The 20,440-nt window shown below is 52.7% G+C and overlaps 1 protein-coding gene across 1 annotated transcript in view; it reads left to right on the forward strand.

Moving 5' to 3' along the window:
* Positions 1-20,440, forward strand: part of Myh9 (myosin heavy chain 9) — an 81,463-nt gene that overhangs the window by 45,329 nt on the left and 15,694 nt on the right. The window contains exons 5-21 of the mRNA XM_060389111.1: positions 89-182; positions 3,792-3,884; positions 4,414-4,477; positions 5,039-5,137; positions 5,435-5,578; positions 6,404-6,499; positions 7,281-7,399; positions 8,746-8,898; positions 9,858-10,031; positions 11,492-11,665; positions 13,343-13,457; positions 15,463-15,656; positions 15,741-15,862; positions 16,953-17,022; positions 17,933-18,093; positions 18,877-18,985; positions 19,944-20,075. Coding sequence (XP_060245094.1) covers positions 89-182; positions 3,792-3,884; positions 4,414-4,477; positions 5,039-5,137; positions 5,435-5,578; positions 6,404-6,499; positions 7,281-7,399; positions 8,746-8,898; positions 9,858-10,031; positions 11,492-11,665; positions 13,343-13,457; positions 15,463-15,656; positions 15,741-15,862; positions 16,953-17,022; positions 17,933-18,093; positions 18,877-18,985; positions 19,944-20,075 — 2,113 coding nt within the window. The remainder of the gene's footprint in view (positions 1-88; positions 183-3,791; positions 3,885-4,413; positions 4,478-5,038; positions 5,138-5,434; positions 5,579-6,403; positions 6,500-7,280; positions 7,400-8,745; positions 8,899-9,857; positions 10,032-11,491; positions 11,666-13,342; positions 13,458-15,462; positions 15,657-15,740; positions 15,863-16,952; positions 17,023-17,932; positions 18,094-18,876; positions 18,986-19,943; positions 20,076-20,440) is intronic.

The following is a 20,440-nucleotide window of genomic DNA, read 5'->3' on the forward strand; positions in this document are numbered from 1 at the left end:
GGGCAGAGTGATAGACAGCAGCACTGTCTACCAGTGGGGTGAGGACACAACCACATTTTACTGAGGGCTCCCTCAACTCTATTGGCAGGGGTGAGTCTGGAGCAGGCAAGACGGAGAACACCAAGAAAGTCATCCAGTACCTGGCACATGTGGCCTCCTCACACAAGAGCAAGAAGGACCAGGTGAGTGCCTGGTGCCCTGCTGGGCCTTGGCAGAGGGTGGTGAAGGAAGTGGAGGCCCAGCTTTAAATGATGATGCTCTTGGGAATGAAGCAGAGGCCCACCCTCCTTTCCTAGGTAGCAGCTTAGTGGTCTTGGGAGAGGTTGGGTAGTAGCAGGTCCGGTCCATTCTCAGCCTCCAAGCTTTCCAACTTGCTTTGAAGACTGGGGCCATCCCAAGGTTTACTAAGTGGAATGCTTGGCATGTAGCTAATTGCTGCATGTACTCTACCTCCGAGGCTGGGAACAGACAGCCTGAGACGTGGTTCTCAAGCTGATGGAGGCCAGAAGGACTTGGGTTGACCTGCCTTTGAATCTCCGTATCCTTGAGTGAATAAATGCCTCTGGGTGGACAGTCCCCCTCCCTGAGAAAGGACAGTTGGAAAGTCATCTTACCTCCTTTTTTCCCTCCTCCCTTGGTGGATTTTGGTGGAACCCAGCAGTGCCCTGGCTAGGTGAGATGCACGTTTTACTGCACGTTCTGCACCGGGAATGCGTGTTCTGCCATCGTGTGCCCTTGGATTCTCTACATTCTTCTGAGCAGCTTTTCACTCCACACATTGTCACTTTCTGCAGCTAGAACTTTTCTTAGAGGCTCGGCTCACTGATTGTCTTGGGAGGAGGGCTGGGTGTGAAGCACACGGCATTTCCTGACTGGGCCAGCCTCGTCACATGGCTTCTCTCAGACATGCCTGAATTCCAGGTGGGACCAGTCCTGGTCTCGGCATGGTGGGATGCGCACCTGCCTTCCCAGAGTCCCCCATGCCTGGTGGTGTACACTAGTCACAGATGGTCGGCTCCTTGTCTCCCGGCACAAGCTGGGAGAGATGCTGGGAGGTCCCTGATCGGAGCTTCCTGGGGAAAGGATTGGTTAGTGTTGAGCATGGTGGAGGAGCCCCCCACCCCGCTTAGGCTCCCCTGAGTCATCCGGGGTGCCAGTGATGTCACCCCGAGGCCATTGGGGTGCTCTCGTGTCCTCACTGGCTTCACCAGGCTGGTGTTCTATGCACTGTGTTCACTAGTAAGTTGGGGTGTGTCTCTGCATGCATAATGGGTGTAGCTGCACGACATCCGTGTACCGTCTTCTGGAACCAGACCAGAAACAACTCTCCACATGCCAAGCTTCTCGAGACTTTCGGAAACTTTTTCCATGGGGCGTCAGGAATTATATTTAGAAACTAATAAAGTTTCTTTTTCTTTTTCCAACCCCCGTTTTCCATTCTTTATTGGAGACCTATTTTAAAAACAGAGCTGCAAGGTTAGGAGGTCTCTGGCTGTGGTTTTCTGTCTCTGAACTTGGAGTAAAATCTATTTCCCAGCTATTTATTGAATGCTTGGTATGTGCCCGATTTTTAGGAGGTGACACTGGAGTCTCTGCCCTGGAGGACAGGAGACAGGACCCCTTTTGGAGAGCAGTAAAAGGACCCCATCTGCCACGTTAGGTTCCAACTTTAGATGGAGGGCAGGCCTCAGGCCTACAAATAACTGGGGTCTCAGGGCGATAGTGGGAGGAAAGCTGTCAAGACACAGTATGTGGTGGGCACTTGCGCCCGGCTCCTCCTCTGGCTAGAGTGACTGGCCGCCTCAGTCCCTGGTGTTCAGTCACAGCTGAGGCCATTGACCAGAGTAGTTGTTTACCATGCCTGAAGCTGTACTGTGATTCTCCACACTCGGCAGGCTAGTTTTGCAATGAGAGGCCTGTCCCAGCATCTCTGGGAGTGAGCTCTTACCTGCAGTGACTGATTTAACACTCCCCTTTCCCCAAACCAAGTCCACCATACAGGACATGTGGCCTTGGTTAAGTCTGTGGGTTTTCAGAGCTCAACTTACTTAAGACAGGGTGGACTTCTGTAGTTTGAGCAGCAGCCCTGTCTTGTTTTTTTGTTTTTTAAATGTACTAGTTGGAGCCTCCTGTCTGAAAATACCACCCAGGAAAAGCTTTTCAAAAAACTGGACTAGTAATTCCAGACTTAGGCTCAGGCACCAGCACATTTCATATTGTACAGATTTCATTCACAAAAATCTTCTGTGCACCCAGTTGAATGTCCGGAAGACAAACCCTGGCCACTGGCAGCAGGAACGGGCTCTGAAACTGCTCCCACTTGGCTCAGTGACCCCACTTTCCACAGCAGCTGCGTGTGGGTCCAGATAGATGCCTGAGTTCTGCTTCTAAGGCAGGAAGGCAGGCAGAGGCTCTGTCTGAGGGAATAGGAGTGGCCCAGCCATCCTGGCAGCCTGGCCTCTGCTTCGCTAGGAGTGTCACTGGGCAGGGAGCAGTTCCTGGCCAAGTCTGGCGATGTGGGTTGCCTGTGGGCTGACTCCAGGCTGGCCCGAGGCTTATGGGAGGAGCCTGGTGTTTGGTGACTGTTGGCACCTAGTGCACATGTGGAGCCTTCTCTCAGGGCACGGCTGGCCTTGCTGACCCTCTTCTCAGGAGCAAGGCAGAGTGACTCTTCCACTTACCTGGTTGGGCTGTGGAAGCCTCCACAGAAGGAAGGAGGACCCCTGGCTGAGGCAGCAGGAGGAGGATTAGCCTGGTTCACTTGTGGGCTCCAGTGGACTCCAGAACTTCCCTGGTGCCCTGCAGACATTCGGTGTCAGCTGCGGGCGTCATGGGAGGCAGGCTGCTGTACGGCAGACTCCTGGGAGAGCTGCTGCCACCGCTGCCAGGTTGCCCTTCATCCCTCTCAGGGGCCGCTGTTTCCATAAAGCCCTGGCCACTCCCCAGCACTGATGATCAGCATTAACCCTGCTTGGTGGGGTGAAGCCTTTCCCCTCTAGAGGTCGGACGGTTCCAAGGAACAGGGCCCTGTGTCCTCAGCCGGTCTTGGCTGTTGTTGATTGCCACTTGCAGAGTTGGTTTGGCCCGGCAGCACAGATTCCCCTGTGTAGGACAGTGGCAGGGGTAGGGGATATCAAAGTGACTGACAAATGATTAGGGAGAAGTCTTGAGTTTGACCACCAGCATTGCTGACTCCTGACTGGATGATCTTGAGCAGGTTGTCCCTCCTTCCCCAACCTCGGCTCCCTCTCCTGTGAAACAGGGCAGCTCTCTGTCTACCAAAGCACCAGAGGTCCAGGGATGAGATGCACAAGGGTTTCTTCTAGTGTCCAACAAACACTGATAGGATTTGTGAAAATTATTGATAAATATCTGGAGCTTCAAAGTGGCCCTCACCGATCCCATGTATAAATGTCAGGGAAGGTTTGGAGGTAGGTGCCCATAGGGACAGTACTCTGCTCTGGATGGGATAACTTGTCTTTTGTGGACCTGGTGCCTTTCCAAGGAGGGGGCAGAAGGCCAGTGGACACAGGGTGAGGCTGTCCCGGAGAGAGGCTGTGTCTTAATCTCCTCACCCTCAACACTCTTCTAGGCTCAGTTCCCAGAGCTGGTAGCTTCCTGATTTCCCCTCAGGTCAATTTCTGAACCACCTGTTTGCAGAGGCCCAGCAGGAAGGAGGAGGCTAGAGTGGCAGCTACCACGGGCCCTGCAGGCCTCTCTGTTCCTGGAAGGTTGGGCTTAGCAGCCCACACTGCTCCCTGGCCTTCATGAGACTCTGGGTTCTTCCACAGGGGGAGCTGGAGCGGCAGCTGCTGCAGGCCAACCCTATCCTGGAGGCCTTTGGAAACGCCAAGACAGTGAAGAATGACAACTCCTCACGATTCGTGAGTACTGGCTAGTGGTGCTGTGGTTCGTGTGAGAACAGGGGCTGTGCCAATGTTTTGGCACCATAACTTCTCACCTGGTGCTTTCACCCTAAACAAGGATTTCAGTTTGTAGCTTCCTCCTCCAGCTGGTGTACAAGTTCCTGTCAGCATGGCCCTGCCCCTCCCCCTCTTAGTCTGTTGGCTACAACCTCTCTTACAGAAGATGGGAAAAGCCAGTGAGGAAGTAGGGTGTTGTTTATTGGTACCCAGGGTGCCCTACCATACCAATGACCAGTTGGTTCCTGGGGTCAAGTCACACGGGAAGGAGCACTGCCCACAACAGGCCTGTCCCCTCTGCCTTCCCTCCTGCAAGGAACCCACCCCAGGCTGGCCACATTGATTAGCATAGTGCCTCTAAGTCTTCTGGCTCAGCTTTTAAACACAGAGCTTCCGGCCTTCTTCAGCCTTCTGGGTATAGGAGCAGGCCCAGGTGGGGCCCCTTGTTCCCTCTCTCTGAGATTTGTCCCCTCTGTATTTGTCTCCTCAGGGTAAATTCATTCGTATCAACTTTGATGTCAATGGCTACATCGTCGGTGCCAACATTGAGACTTGTATCCTTATGGCTGACTGAATAAGAAATGGGGCATTGGGGGAGTAGCAGCCCTCATGGAAGACAGGCTGCTTCCCAGTTTCAGCACCTTCCCTGCTGGGGCTTGTGTTGCACTGGGACAATATTAAGAAGGCGCTGACCAGAACTGTAACGTGAAGCACGGAGGATAGGTTCCTCTTGGATTAGGAGAGAACTACTGAAAATCAGTAACGGGGTTAGAGTGATAGCCACATGGTGCCTGCTCTTTTGTGTCTCCCTTGCACCATCCTACGGCCTTTGGGGACTGCTCCAGGCTGATGTCACTCGTCAGCAGGGTCCCTTTAGGCAGACATGGCTCCCCCAGTATGTGTACCCACTATTCATCCAGCAGCCTGTCTGAAGGCTGGAGGCAAGGTAGTTGGCTTTTTCCTGCTTTGCTGTTTTACGCCTGCCTGCCTGCCTGCCTGCCTGCCTTCCTTCCTTCCTTCCTTCCGGATGATATTCAGTTCTTTTTGATGGAGAAGGGAGTAAGGCAGAGGGTTGCCTTTCCGCCAGGGTGTGTTGCTCTTTAACATGCTCGAAGATCTTTTGGAGAAATCTCGTGCCATCCGCCAGGCCAAGGAGGAGCGGACCTTCCACATCTTCTACTACCTGCTGTCTGGAGCCGGGGAGCACCTGAAGAGTGAGTCAGCTGGGATGGGCTGTGTGCCACTGAGGTGGGCTGCGTGCCACTGGGGTGTGGAACTATGACTTGGTTTGGGGAAGAGAAACGGGGAGGGCTTCTGTCTTCAGGCGCCTCACCGGCAGACCTTTGGTCTCGGAGCTTTGATGCTCTGCACTGTGTAAGTGCTAGCTGCGCGTGCTGAGTTGGCAGAGAGTGGTCCCGGCCGATCACATCCCCGAGTCTTGAGGTCACAGCATTGCCTGGAGCCTGTGCTTCTCATGCCTCACTGACCCATGCCTCTTTTCCTCCTCACAGCCGACCTCCTATTGGAGCCATACAACAAATACCGCTTCCTGTCCAATGGGCACGTCACCATCCCCGGGCAGCAGGACAAGGACATGTTCCAGGAGACAATGGAGGCCATGAGGATTATGGGCATCCCAGAGGATGAGCAGATGGGTAAGGCCAGGGCCTCCTGTGGTAGAGGTGGTGAGATGGGCTGGCCTGCCCCTGGGGCACTGAGGCAGATGAGGGGCCCCTGGAGAAGAACTTCCTGTTGGCTTTGGTGCCGGGGATCCCTGTGTAGTGGAAGGAAGTCTTTAAGGAATAGGCTTGAGGGTTTGCTCCCGGTGACCCCACAGGCATTTACACAGGCAAGCAAAGGAAACAGCTCTGGCCCCATGATGTGTGGAAGAGGCATCTCTCTTCAGTGATATTTAAACAGATGGGTGTAACTGTGTTCCAATAAAACAGTATCTATGTAAGCAGGCAATGGGCCTTGGGCCAGAACCATGTCCTTACTGGAGGTTTAGAAAGGTTGAACCATGGGCTGGTTGGTGGTGGCGCACATCTTTAATCCCAGCACTTGGGAAGCAGAGGCAGGTGGATCTCAATGAGTTTGATCTATCTACAAAATGAGTTTCAGGACAGCCATGGCTATTACACAGAGAAACCCTATCTCAAAAAACAAAAAACTAACAAACAACCCCCCCCCAAAAAAAAAAAAAAAAAGAAAAGAAAGAAAGAAAAAAAAAAAGGTCAAACATGTTCTCAGTCTTCATGTCTGAACAGTGCTATCAAGCTGAGGTCTGGGAGAGACGGGCCATCCTGAGTAGAGTGAGCCCCCAAGGCAGTAAACTCCCCACTGAGAGATGGAGTGCTGGTATTCCGGCACCCCACCAAGTGCAGTACCCACGCCTAGGCAAGGATCCCTGCGGATGGCTTACCCTTGGTTCCAGCTTTCTCTAACTTGTGTCCACCCTGACCTGTCTCTCCCAAACAAAGGCTTGCTGCGGGTCATCTCAGGAGTTCTTCAGCTTGGCAACATTGTCTTCAAGAAGGAGCGGAACACTGATCAGGCGTCCATGCCAGACAATACAGGTAGCACCAGGCTCTCCCCTGAAGTGTGGGTATGCTTAGGAGAGCGTTGGCAGAAATTCCAAGCCCTCCTCCCCTTAAACTTTGTGTCTTTGGGTGGGTAGCCCCCTGACTTTGGGGGTTTTCTTGAGTTGGATTTCATCATGTTGCTCAGGCTGGCTATGAGCTTGTGGTATCCCGCTGTCCCCTAGTCTCGTGGCTGGGATTACAGCTGTGCGTTATTGTGCCTTCCTCCAGCTGCGTCATTTATACAGATGTAAAATGCACAGCAAGCGTCAGTGAGCTAGGGGACCTTCTCTCCTGGCCTGAGCTTTGCTCATCTGTTTCTGAAGTCAAACCGCCTGTCCTGGTGCTAAAAGCCATTGCTGCTTGCGGGACAGAGTAACCCGAGCCTCGTCCCTGCGCTGGTCAGGATGTGACACCATGTAACTCACCTTGTCAGCCACTGCTGTTTCCTGTTCAAGTTACTGAGTCTGACAGCCTTGTCTTCTCCTACAGCCTGCTAAAAGCATTTCAGCGCGTGTTGTGTGGCTAGTACTGGATCCTTACTGCTGTGCTTTGGGGGGGCCTGCCCCCTTGAAGGTCTAGTTTTGGGTAGACATCTACATCAACACTAGTTTGGGCCAAAAGTATAGTCGCCATGTCCATGGCCTGTGCTGTGGCGAGATTCAGTCAGTGACTGTGCATCTGCCTTTGTACCTTTCTTTGCTTGCAGGCTACAGGCTACCCATGGGCTCAGTTGAACCATTTCTCACTCCTTTCCTTGTTTTTTCAATCTTATCAGCTGCTCAGAAGGTGTCCCATCTCCTGGGGATCAACGTGACTGATTTCACCAGAGGCATCCTTACCCCACGCATCAAGGTGGGGAGAGACTATGTGCAGAAGGCACAGACCAAAGAGCAGGTGTGTTGTTTCTCCTCTGTCACACGACTTGGACATTCTGTGGGGAGATGTTCTCGCAGCTGTGTTGTGCAAGGCCTGTTCCGGGCTGCCAGCCGTGTGAAGATTGTTCACGAGGCTTGTTGTTCAGACCTTAGCATTTCAGAGATCAGGGTGACTCTCCTGGGGACATCAGAGGCTGAGGGACACGCCCCAGGGCACCTTTGGAAAGTGCCACCTTCAGGCCCCTTGGTGATCAAGATGACGCCACATCCTGTCTCTGCTTAAAATGAGGCTCTACTGTTTCTGTGGTTCCCGGTGCCAGCAGTGACCCCATCATCTTTGAGGCTCAGGCCAAGTGGCTGTTTCTCTACCACCTGCTGCCTTGCCACATGTGCTGAGAGACAAGCAGGGGATTTCCTGTCTGTGCCAAGCAAATGTGCTTGTCATTCCTGGGCCTGATGGCCTCAAAGGCCAGACCTCCTCCTCCTCCTCCCATGGCTCCGGTCGTGGGGTTTGATTGAGTCAACTCTTAGAAGATGGCATTGGTCAAGGCTCTTCCTAAAGGAGCCCCCTGGATACCTGGGCGCCTGTGGCTGCTTCTGCATAGGGCCATTGTGGGAAAGACAAGAAGGCTGTTTCAAAAGCCACTGTGTGTAATTGCTGCCAACTGTCTGTGTCCATAATAATTAAGGAGAAACCTTGTGTTCCCCCCCCCCCGCAATTAGAAAATGCTACGCAAACACTTCAGAAAATTCAGCAACAGTGTTTATTGTCTTACCCATGAGGATTATTATTTCCTGCAGATTTATTTCCTTCTTACTTGGTTTCAATTCTGGCTTTTTATTATGGAGGTTTTGAAACATGCAAAACAAGAGAACAATGGAATGACCCCTTTGTGCCTGTCCTGAGGCAACTTAAGCAGATGGCCAGTCTTGGTTAATCTTTACCCTCCTTCCCACCTGTGTTATTTGGGATTTTACTGCTTTTGTAAATATTTTATGCAACTGGTTAATAAAGGTTTTTTGCAAACCGGGTGAGGTGGCGTACACCTGTAATCCCAGCACTTGGGGAGGCAGAGGCAGGCAGATCTCCTGAGTTCGAGGTCAGTCTGGTCTTCAAAGCCAGTCCAGTCCAGTCAATGCTACACAGAGAAACCCCCTTAAACAAGCAAACAAACCCAACGTTCTTCGCAGATATCTGGGTCTGCTGTGCTGTGGGACACAGAGGCGTTCCAGCCATTGGCATTGCTCAGCAGTGAGAATCTGTATGAGGTTTTCCCCATCTTCTGTACTTAGGCTCTCTCTGGGGAAAGCCTCACAGTGAAGTTACTGGGCTCTGACCTCCATGTCTCTGGATGTTGTCCCTAGGCTGACTTTGCCATTGAGGCCTTGGCCAAGGCTACCTATGAGCGGATGTTCCGCTGGCTAGTGCTTCGCATCAACAAAGCTCTGGACAAGACCAAAAGGCAGGGCGCCTCGTTCATTGGGATCCTGGACATCGCCGGCTTCGAGATCTTTGATGTAAGCTCTGGCCTTCACCCCCCATGGCTGACCCCTCGTCTTCTCCGTTGCCATCTTCTTGGGTCCATAAGTGGGTTGTTTTTTTTTTTTTTTGTTTGTTTGTTTGTTTTGTTTTTTTTCTGTCATGGTTGGTCCTGTAGCTGCTCATATTGCCATCTTCTTTGCCTTGGAACACTGTGGGTGTATGTTTTAAGCCAAACAGGAGTATGCTTGTTGCCAGCCAGCAGCTTTAGAGGGTGGGTCTTTCAGGTTAGGCACTCAGAGACTTCATGGGCAGATGCTGCCTGGTCACCTGTTTTCCCAGGCAAGGTTTATACTTTGAGGCCACACATTGTTTATGTCCATGAAGGTTTTGAGATCTAGTAGGAAGAACTAGTGAGATCTTGTATCTGCCGTCCACTGTAGAACTCGGGGAAGCCGAGAACTTAGATTTGGGAAACACGGTCTTCAGTCTTCACTGACTTCTCACTGAGGTGTTATATCTTCTTCACTTGTGGCTTGAGTCTAGTCCACAGCCACAATGGTATCAGCAGTAGATTGATGTAGCCAATCCACAGTCGAGTCACAGAGATCTGCTGCGGTCATTCATATTCATCTGTGTGTCAGTTTTGGAGAGGAAGCCTACAGCTAATCCTTGTTCATGAGGAGCACAGATGTATTTCCATCTCCTGGTGTTTCGATTAAGGTAGTCAGCAAAACACCTTTTCTCGCTAAGTCTCTGTGCATCTCATACCATCATGCAGAGCAAGGCTCTGTCAGCCTGCTAGAGGGTGCCGCCTTCCTCAGAAGACAGACAAAGGCTTCCTGCCGTGGAGTAGGGCACATGTATGGCAGATCCTGGACACTGCTTACAGGCAGTGCCGGGGACTGTCCACAGCATCCCTTCCCAGCGCTCTCCTGCGCTGTGGTCCTGGGCCCTTGGCAGGAGGGACCTCTGTGATGCCTCTTTCTCCCTGCAGCTGAACTCCTTCGAGCAGCTGTGCATCAACTACACCAACGAGAAGCTGCAGCAGCTCTTCAACCACACCATGTTCATCCTGGAGCAAGAGGAGTACCAGCGGGAGGGCATCGAGTGGAACTTCATCGACTTCGGCCTGGACCTGCAGCCCTGCATCGATCTCATCGAGAAGCCCGTAAGAACCACGTTGGTTTGATCCTTGCGCCCCTCCGCAGTGTCCGGCTGTGTGGAACCTAGTTCCTCCTCCCGTCAGTGTTGTCGCCGAAGTGCCTCCCTCGTCAACATCGCCGATTGAAGGGGGATAGGACAGGGGCCGAGCATTCCCTTTTTCCTCAGACTCGGCAGACACTGACCTGTTTGTCTTTAAAAAGCAGCATGCTTCTGTGGACTAAGCTCTTCCCACCCCCACCTGCTACAGCCCAGAACTGTGCAGCCATACACAGAAAACCTAGCTTTTGTCTGCTTGGGCCCAACACAGTCCCACAGCATTTATGACTGTTGAGATAGCTGAAGCGAAAAGGGGCCTTCCTCCTCCTTAAGGCAGGTCATGTTTCTAGCTCTTGCCGGGCGGAGTTTAGGGCACCTGGTTGGGTTTTCTGGGTCTGCGCATTATAACGAAGCCCAACGTTTCCATCTCTGGGTCACCTCCTGACTGTAGTGGACGCTCTGGTTGTAGTGTCCTGGACATGGAGTCACAGAGAAAGTTAGCTTAATCACGAGGCCCAGGAGAGAGTCTGATCGCTTTGGAAACACTGTTAGTGGCAGTGGGATGTGGAACAGGACACATGTTCTTCGGTAATGCTGTCCTTTTGAGCTTTTGTTTTTGTTTTCTCCTTAATTGAATTCGTAGTTGTCAGGAACCCACCTGACTCTGAAGTGTCATACATTTGCTGAGATGTCTTGAGTAACTGTCACCTCTTAGAAGTTCAGTGTCCAGAAGGCTATTGGGTCTCTGGGCCCCTCTTCTAGGAACTGTCTCAGGCCTTTTGGCTCCTCCTTTAAGCAGTGGTGTAGACACTGCGTGGGGGCCAAGGCTTAGGCAGAGGGGCCCTTAGTCCAGGGACAGTCACTTTGGCAGCCACTGCGCACTCCAGATCTGATACTTGGGGGGTGGGGTGGCGGTGGAGCTGTACATTTTGTCATTCTTTTTTTTTTTTTTTTTTTTTTTTTTAGAGATTTTTACTTATTTATTATATATACAGCGTTTTACTTATTACATGTATACCTGCACGCCAGAAGAGGGCATCAGATCTCACCATAGATGGTTGTGAACCACCATGTGGTTGCTGGGAATTGAACTCAGGGCCTTTGGTAGAACAGCCAGTCCTCTTAACCCCTGAGCTATCTCTCCAGCCCCCATTTTGTCATTCTTACTGCAGCTTTGCTAGCGATGGCCACGGCTGCAGACCCGCCACACTGCAATCATCTCTCATCTGTAGCCCAGACTCCAGAAGCGTCGTGAAACAGAATTCTTAACTCAAGTCCTTTTTCTAATGACACTGTTGTCCCCCTCTGGAGAATGCTCCTTCCTCTGTGTGAGAAGCCTGAGGATTCCCACAGCATCCCTAGATTCTCCCGTGGGTGGGCATAGCTCCATATCCTGCTCACCCTGTGCCCGTGCTGCCCTTCCTCCAGGCGGGTCCCCCAGGCATCCTGGCCCTGCTGGACGAGGAGTGCTGGTTTCCTAAAGCCACCGACAAGAGCTTTGTGGAGAAGGTGGTGCAGGAGCAGGGCACCCACCCCAAGTTCCAGAAGCCCAAGCAGCTGAAGGACAAAGCCGATTTCTGCATCATCCACTATGCTGGCAAGGTGAGACAGGAGCTGGCCACTCTCCGCCAGAGCGTAGAAGCAGGGCAGCCTGGGTGGAGGTGTGGCCCAAGCAGCTTTCGGGAATGCACTGGTAACAGCAGTAAGCCATTCAAAGCCCCTTCACACAGGCCTAGCTGTGGCTTTGGAAGCTTGTAGAATATGTTTGGGGTGTCAGGGTTGCGGTGTAATGTGTTTTAGCCGTGGAGGGGCTGTGGCTGTAATCTGGAGCTGAAATGCGAGCCTGATGATTACGAACTGAGTAGCTTTTGGTAAGGGGCTTAAATCTCTCTTGAGTTTCCATCTCCTGAAGGGAGCTCACACGGGTCAGTGCTCCAGGTTAGGGTTTCCGTGCCTCCGGCAGCCCAGTTGTCTTTATTATGGAGACTGGTCTGTGCTCGCTGCAGTGCTGAGCAGCACCTCTGGCTTCTCCCGCAAGAATTGCGGCGGTAGCACCCTCCCACACTGTCCCCAGACATTGCCGTTTGTGTGCTGTTCCAGGGGGAAAGGAGTTGCCCCTGCCATTGTCGTGGGCTGCATTGTCGTGGGTCTGTGATAGAGCTGCCCTTGGCCTTTGGCTGGGATTCATCCCAGTCTGTGTGTCGCTGGGACCTCAGCCTAGCCTAGTCTGTGCTACGAGTGAAGCCTCGCTTTGCTCAGCAGCCTCTGCTCTCCGCAGTCCTCAGTACCAGCTGAAACACGCGGTCTGGACTGAGTTGGCACCTCTTCAATGGTGACCTCGAACCTTTCCGTGCTCTCCTGGCCTGCCCTCTCCTGTGAAGGCTGCTGTGTGCTTCCTAAGACTGTTGAAGCAACTCTCTTAAAACTCCCCAGAAAAATACAGTAAAACCCAAAGCACTATTTACACAACTGCCCACAGAAGGCTTCTTGGCCCTTCGTTCCCTCCCACCTCCCAGCAGTGTCCAGCAACCAGCACAGAAGCTCACAGGACACGTCTCTGGCCCTGTGATGTATCACATGGGAAGAGGGACACTCTGCCTGCCACCCAGGGTCTGAATGATGAAATTAGCTGCTCCATATCTGTGTCCAGGGCAGCTGCTCAGCACCCACTCTGGATTGCCATCTTACAGCCCGTGTGCACAGATCTTAGGACAAAGGACACTCCTTCCTGTTCCTCAGTGGTAGCCCCTGCCATGCAGGCTAGAGACAGGGAGGCCAAGAGGCCAGCTGCTCTGCCTGTATTGTTCTGGAACCTTCTTCAATGAAAGTAGGACTTGTGTTATCAAGCACGTATTTGGAAAAAAGGTTAAAATAATGTATGCATTTATAGAAAACGTGGGTGTTCGGAGGAGACAAGAAAAAGCAGAAATAGCTTGCCTTATGACTACAAAAAAAAATGTCAACATGGAGTATGTTGTGATGCAGACATAAAAAGGATTTGTGCTCACGTTCTTATTACCTTAAAGAAGACGGTGTTCTGAGGCTAGCTGTGACATCATTTTCTCAGCTGTCCCTTGTTGGCTTGTAGTGTTCCTAACGGTTGGCTTCCATTTGCAACCTCAGAGAACATCTTGTTGCCTCTGTCACTTGTCAGCTTGCTTCTTGGGGGTGGCAGTACCAGGTCAGAGGGTGTTCACACAAGGGATCTCTGTGTCCCTGATATCCGGTAGGAGAGTGTGTCCCTAGAGCTCCTCATGATCGGATCTCTGCCTTCCCCAGGTGGATTATAAAGCTGATGAGTGGCTGATGAAGAACATGGACCCTCTGAATGACAACATCGCCACACTGCTTCACCAGTCCTCAGACAAGTTCGTCTCTGAGCTCTGGAAGGATGGTACGCCCTTTGCCCTCCACCCCTGCCTCACACGTGGTAGGCCATCATCCTCCCAGTCTGCAGAGAACCCAGCCACCCTACACAGAGCCTGACACGAGCCTGGTGCTTTTCGTCCTTTGTGACTCTCACAAGGAAGGTCTGTCTAAATTGAAAGGGACAGTTTGCCCTGAGCAGCACCATAGCTGTCTCCTCCAGGGCAAAGGCCCCTTTGGGCTGGCTCTCTGGCCAGGAACCTTCCACAGGTGGCCAACCCCCAGGTGGTCCCAGCCTTTGCCATACAGGTCTGCAGTCCCCAAGCATCCGAGCATTTCTGCCTCTCTTTCTTGGTAGACTGGTTGCTTTGAAGCTGTTCTTTTTCTCTTTCTCATTTTTTTTCCTCTCCTCTGCCTGGGTCTTGCTTTAACCTCTCTGTTGCAGAGATGCAGAACACTCAGAGAGCCTATTTCTATCGCCGCTTTCCCATTCTCCACCTAGAATCAGGTGACTGGCTGCCCAGAGTGTGGTCTCTTGTGTCGCATACCGAGGGCTGTGCACGTTTCTGCTCGTTTCTGTCTTGCTTTCCTTATCCCATGGCTACTCCTGCCTGGCTGTGTTCCCTGTGCTGCCCTGGGCTCCTGCCCTCAGGATGCCTGGCACAGGCCTTTGACAAGAAGCCAGGCTTCTGAGGGACTGTGTTGGGATGAGTTTCACATGTAGGGAAACCATGAAAGCGCTGGCATCCTCCTGAGAGCTCCCGCTAGAGGCTGTGTCTTCTGCTTGGACAGCTGTGTCTTCTGCTTGGACAGCTGCGTGTCTTGCATGAGGGTCAGGTGCAGTGTGTGCTGCTGTGTGTTTAGCTGAAGGGCAGCTGTATGATCCTTCAACAGGTATCCAGAGAGCACTAGCCATGTAGGTCAGCAGCAGGGTACATACAGGGACAGTCGCCATGGAGCCACATCCCCTTCCTCTCTAGGACCAAGTGTTTCCTCCAGCCACTCACCTCCAGGCTTTGGTGGCCAGTAAAATAAGCCCCATGGCAGGTACCAAGGTCAAATGGCTTGCAGCTCCACTGTGGCTTCCATTTTAAGCCCCTTCTTCTTTTCCTTTTTTAGACTGTCCTTATGTAAATACGAGCACTCTGGTGACACAGGCGTCCGAACCAGGCTTTGCCAGAGAGCACATAACCTCCATCTAGTGACAGAAGCCTTCAGAACTCTAGCGCTTGCTCAAAACTGATCTCAGTGGCTCTTTCTTGGCTTTGGTTTCATTTGTTTTTGCTGTTCCCTTGGAGAAAGCAGTTCACTTCAGTGCTCCTGGGTGTGAGCCATACAGATAAGAGCCATGTCTTTTGGGGTTGGTCTGGAGGACGAAGACCCGTGGGCAGCTCCCAAGTACCATATGATACTGTGTAAATGTTCCAGGGAGACCCTTGGGACCACATGGGGCCAGCCCTGGATTTTTGGTTTCCAGTGCTGCCGTGGGCTGTCCTGGTACCTGCTTTAGACATGTCTGCTGGGGGAGAACCATATGTAATAAATCCCCTGATCCTGCCTATGATGGCCAAGCATATCTGGACATCCCAGTGCTTGGCTCCTGGTCTGGTGCTTTGAAGCAAAGGCAGCCATGAACTCGAGATACTAGGACCACAGGAACCTACCTGTGCTAAGCCAGGCTTAACACCTTCCCAGAGTCAGCCTCAGGGAATTCTCTCTGTTCCAAACACATTACCAACTTCATTGATTCTTCCTGAGAGGAGGGGCTTCCAGAGTTGGCGAGGGTAGGGGACATGAGCATAAGGTCATCCCTGGCGATGCCCTAGAGATATGCCTCGGTCCTTTGCTCTCCTGTGCCTCCTGCCCAGGTCAGGTCTGTCCTATACAGAGACCTTTGCACTTCTGAGCCCCAAGCAGAAGGTTCCTGTAGCTCCATACAGACCCTCCTCCTCCTCGTCGTGGCATCTGTCTCTCTTGTGCCCCCTGAGCCCTTGATGTGGCACTGGCACTCACAAGCGTTCTGGTCTTCACAGTGGATCGAATCATTGGCTTGGACCAGGTGGCCGGGATGTCTGAGACGGCACTCCCTGGCGCGTTCAAGACACGGAAGGGCATGTTCCGTACCGTGGGACAGCTGTACAAGGAGCAGCTGGCCAAGCTCATGGCCACCCTGAGGAACACCAACCCCAACTTCGTCCGCTGCATCATTCCCAACCACGAGAAGAAGGTGCGGACACGTGGCCCGGCGGGGCAGGACACAGCTGTTCCCGGGTTACAGCAGTGAGACCATCTAACGCGCTTTCCTCCCCAGGCTGGCAAACTGGACCCACACTTGGTACTGGACCAGCTGCGCTGCAACGGTGTCCTTGAGGGCATCCGTATCTGCCGCCAGGGCTTTCCCAACAGAGTGGTCTTCCAGGAGTTCCGTCAGAGGTGAGCTGGCCTCAGCCCGTTGCTTGGCCCAGGCCACGTGCGGGATGAGCCTCATGTGGTGGACTGCTTCCTGAAGGAACCTTCAGCTTGGGCTGTGGTACCCTCTATGAACACTAGGGTCCTGCCCGCTCTCTATGCACCCTTCCTCTGTGCCCTGTGGGGAGCTGGTTCTTAATTCCAGCGCCATTGCTGACTTTTCTGTTACTGTGATAAGATACCACGAGGGCAACTTTAAGGCAGGAGAGGCTTACTTGTGCCTTTATAGTTTCATAGAAAGAGTCCATGGCTATCAGGGCAGGGAAGTGTGGCCGCAGGCAGGCCGGCCCCTACTGGTGTTGGAAGCTGGGAGCTCCCATCTCGAACTATAGATGGAAAGCAGAGCAAACTCCAAATGACACCAAGCTCTCAAAACCCATCCCCAGTGACACACTTCTTCTCACAAGGCCATGCTAAGCTTCCCGAACAGGGCCACCAGCTGGGGACCTTACATTCAAATGTCTGAGAGTCCTGGAGACATCTCAGGAGTCCAACCCAGCACAACGGCTGACACGAGGAGAGTGTCCCGGAAGGAATGTTGGTGTGCTGGGTTTCATTTCCAGGACTGATGGTTGGCAGGTGTTGTGGCAAAGGGAGCGCCATACGCTTGGCCACTGAAGGGACTTTATGGAACGGAGGGGTGGGGTGGGGACTGCTGCATCTCCCCACTGTCTGTGCTTTCTTTCCTAGTGACTGTTGGGTGCTGATGGTTGCCCTGATGCAGCCATTTATTCCTTAGGCCAATCTCTGGTGTCCAGGGAATCTGTGAGCCTGGCTGTCCCTGGTTCCCAGATGAGGACTGCAGATAACAGGGAGCAAAAGCACAGCCCCTAGCTTATTCCTGGAGTCCAGCATCTTTCCACGTTCACCTGCTTTTCAGCCATTAAGCCAAAGAAAGAGCAGGGTGTGGCCGGGGTGGGTGGGTCTTCGGGAGACTCACTGAGCAGCACCACGTCTCTGCTATACCAGAAGGGCGTACTTAGGTTTTGATGGAGCTCTAGTCCATGCAGAAGGGAAGCATGGATGGAAGACCAGCTTCTCTTTCCTTCCTCAGGTATGAGATCCTCACACCCAACTCCATCCCGAAGGGCTTCATGGATGGGAAGCAGGCGTGTGTGCTCATGGTGAGTCCCACTGCAGTTCCCTGGAGTGGCCACCTTTGGATGTTGGGTGACAGCTGCTCACATGACTAGAGTCCGACGGTCATTTTGACCTGTGGACACCTGTGCTGTGTGGTCTCTGCATGTGTGCTCAGGTTCTGATCATCCTTGGTCCCCCGAGAGGCTAGGCCATAGGAGAGGAGTCTGACTAGAGTTGGTCTGTTCTATTTGGGGAACATTCTGTTGTTTTCTCGGCCTCTTTTCTTTTGGCATTTGTGCTCAGTGTGTCCACTGAGGCAGCCGGGACTGTGAGTGGTCCTGCGGTTAACCCAACATCTGGACTTCCCCGCCTGACACCCTTCTGCCCTGGTTTGATGTGCAGTGCCCACTCTGGGTTGTAATTTAGTGACCAGTGGTCCCAGTGCTCCATAGCCACACTTGGGACTCAGTCTCCGCCTGGGCCTTTTCCTGCGCTTCTTATGCGTCTTATTCCTAGTCTGGCCATTGTGAGTAGCCACTGCTTGTTGGCTTCAAAGAGTCACGGAGGCAGGGCTCCTGGATGAGGAGTTAGAAGAAGGAAACAGAAACCTTAATACTTCTCACAAACAGGGCCCCTTCTTTAATCTTGGTGCCAGTGAATTTCAGTTGCTTCACAGTGAAGCGTGTCCTGGTCAAGCATTTGTGGACTGTGACTTCAGGGTGCAGAGGCAGGAGATAGGCGTGGTCTCAGGAGTCTTTGACAGTCTGGTCTGTTATCGTGCTCCCATTATTCCTACTCACTGTCCTCGAGTCCCATGTTCTCTGGTCTCGAGGCAGAAGGCTCCTAGAGGAGGTATAGCCGCTCTTTGAGGGCCCTTGGGACCACTGGGCAGAGGCAGGCCCTGGCCATTCCTCCTAGTGTACAGAGTGACACAGTCTGCTTTCCTCCCTCTAGATCAAAGCCTTGGAGCTTGACAGCAACCTGTACCGCATCGGCCAGAGCAAAGTGTTCTTCCGGGCAGGCGTGCTAGCCCACCTGGAGGAGGAGAGGGACTTGAAGATCACCGATGTCATCATTGGCTTCCAGGCGTGCTGCAGAGGCTACCTGGCCAGGAAGTAAGTGGCAGAGACCAGCCTGGGGATAGGCCTTAGGCTCCTGCTGGCTCCCTGCTTCCTGGATTTCTCCTGTTGCTACATAGAGATGGCTGTTGTGAAGGAGTCTAGAGGGATAAATGGGAGCCAGTCAACTGAGCGTTGATCTGTCCCAAGTGTCTCCCTACTGTAATCCTCATGTTTTACTATGTAGGGATAACTCCCAGGCCTCTCCGGGCCTGACCTCATGGAGTCTTAGGCTGCACGGAGGCATCCTAGGTCAGAATGTAAAATCAGCAGGTTTATATTCCCCTGCTGCAGGGCGGCAGGCAAAGCATCCTGGTCCTTGACTCTCTGGTCATGCTTCATGTCCCAATATAAGCTCTGAAGACGAGCATGGTTTGTAGTGCTGGGAGAAATGGAGCTTTCCCACACAACACACACCCTACTACCCATGTTCGAAGCACATCACCCATGCTTTGACCCTGTGCACCACCAGCGGCTCAGGCAGGGAGGCATCAGGGATGGATAGCCCAGGCCCACGTCCCTGGGCCCAGATGGCAGTCATGACCAAGGTCACAGTTAGATCTTGCGCTGAGCGGGGTCTGCTTTTTTGTCGTCCTTTATTCCTGTGAGTGCCTCATTGGAGGGCAGTGGCTGGATGTGCTGAGCCCTTGTCCTTCCTTGTGTGTTCAGTGACTCATGAGCCAGTTGTTGGTGTGTGTGTGTGTGTGTGTGTGTGTGTGTGTGTGTGTGTGCGCGCGCACTTTCTCCAATGCTGTTGCTGACCGTGCTCTTCACCTTCAGGGCCTTCGCCAAGAGGCAGCAGCAGCTGACCGCCATGAAGGTCCTACAGAGGAACTGTGCCGCCTACCTCAGGCTGCGCAACTGGCAGTGGTGGAGGCTCTTCACCAAGGTGGGTTCTCCGCAGGCACTCGGCCTCTTCCGATCACGTAGGCTGCCCACGTCACGAGCTTTCTGCAGCTCCAGGCCAGGGCCTAGTCGTATGAACCTAACCCGTTCCTGTCCTGTCCAGAGTATGTGCCAGCAATACCAGTTGTTTGCTGCGGATGGCAATGCCTGGGCTAGGCCACCTTAGAGAGCAGCACCTCTAGGTAAGGGCCTGTCCTACCTGGCCCCATGTGGGAGACATTAGCCTCTTGAGGTGCCCCATGGCAGCTAGCTCCTCGGAAGTTCTGCACCCCCAGTCTCTAAAACTGCCTTTGCAAGTTGGGTGTGGTGGCATGTGCCTTAACCTCAGCCCTCAGGAGACAGAGGCGGGTGGATCTGTGTGTCTACATAGTTAGAACAGCTAGGGACTGCATAGAGACCCTGACTCAAAAAAAAAAAAAAAGTTCCTTTGCAACTTGTTCTGGCTGCTTTAGTTTGTAATGTATTGCATATGTTAAATTCCAAAAAGCGTTAGGAAGAACATAAAACTTCACTCATAGGCCCTTCACTCTGAGCCAGTGCTCTGATGTTTCAGCATTTATTCTCACTTGCCGTAAATCTCAGCTATGTAAACTGTATGCATTCTTACATAGCTAAGCTTTGACTTGTGTACACCGTCTTTCTGTTTAAAATTCCTGTCAGCGTCAGCTCTTGGGAGCCATTCCCTAGAGGATAGTTGGATCTGTGTCTCATTCCTAAATCTGGCACTATAAGCAGTGCTGTCGTGAACATCTTTTATGCACATAGTAGAGATGATTGTCCTGCAGCGTAATTGAGCGAGCGGGTCAGAGGTCTGTGGCGTGTTGTACCAGACTGACCTCTAGGAAGGTTGTACCTGATTGCACCCCCCTCCCCCCAATAGCAGGTCTGTTGAGGGAACTTAGGGCAGCCAGGCTTCACTCTGCCTCTGTCTTTTCTCCCAGGTCAAGCCGGTGCTGAACTCAAAGCGCCATGAGGATGAGCTGTTAGCCAAGGAGGAGGAACTGGTGAAGGTTCGAGAAAAGCATCTGGCTGCGGAGAACAGGCTGACAGAGATGGAGACTATGCAGTCACAGGTAGCTGCCAGAGGCTACAGCCATCAAGCCCAGCTGCTCTCAGTGCTGCTCCCTATTGGCCAGCAGCCGGCAGGCTGGTTTCAGCTTAGGAAAAAAACGGTCCGGTGGGCCGGCAGGCTGGTTTCAGCTTAGGAAAAAAACGGTCCGGTGGGAGAGCAGTAATCAGCATCTTTGTACACCACCCTGGCACATAGACATGTGTTTTAAAGGGAGGGTGCTCAGTGGGGTGGAGATTGAGGTTTTAGCCCCCAACCTGCCATATAACCCTTCTGCCCATTTTATGGGAGTGTGAAGCTCTTGGGGGAAGGTAGAGGATGTTAGGGGCCGTATGGGAGCCTGAGCGCTTCTGGGTGGAAGCAGTTCTC

This window comes from Meriones unguiculatus, chromosome 8, assembly GCF_030254825.1.
Source record: "Meriones unguiculatus strain TT.TT164.6M chromosome 8, Bangor_MerUng_6.1, whole genome shotgun sequence".
In the NCBI taxonomy this organism is placed as follows: domain Eukaryota; kingdom Metazoa; phylum Chordata; class Mammalia; order Rodentia; family Muridae; genus Meriones; species Meriones unguiculatus.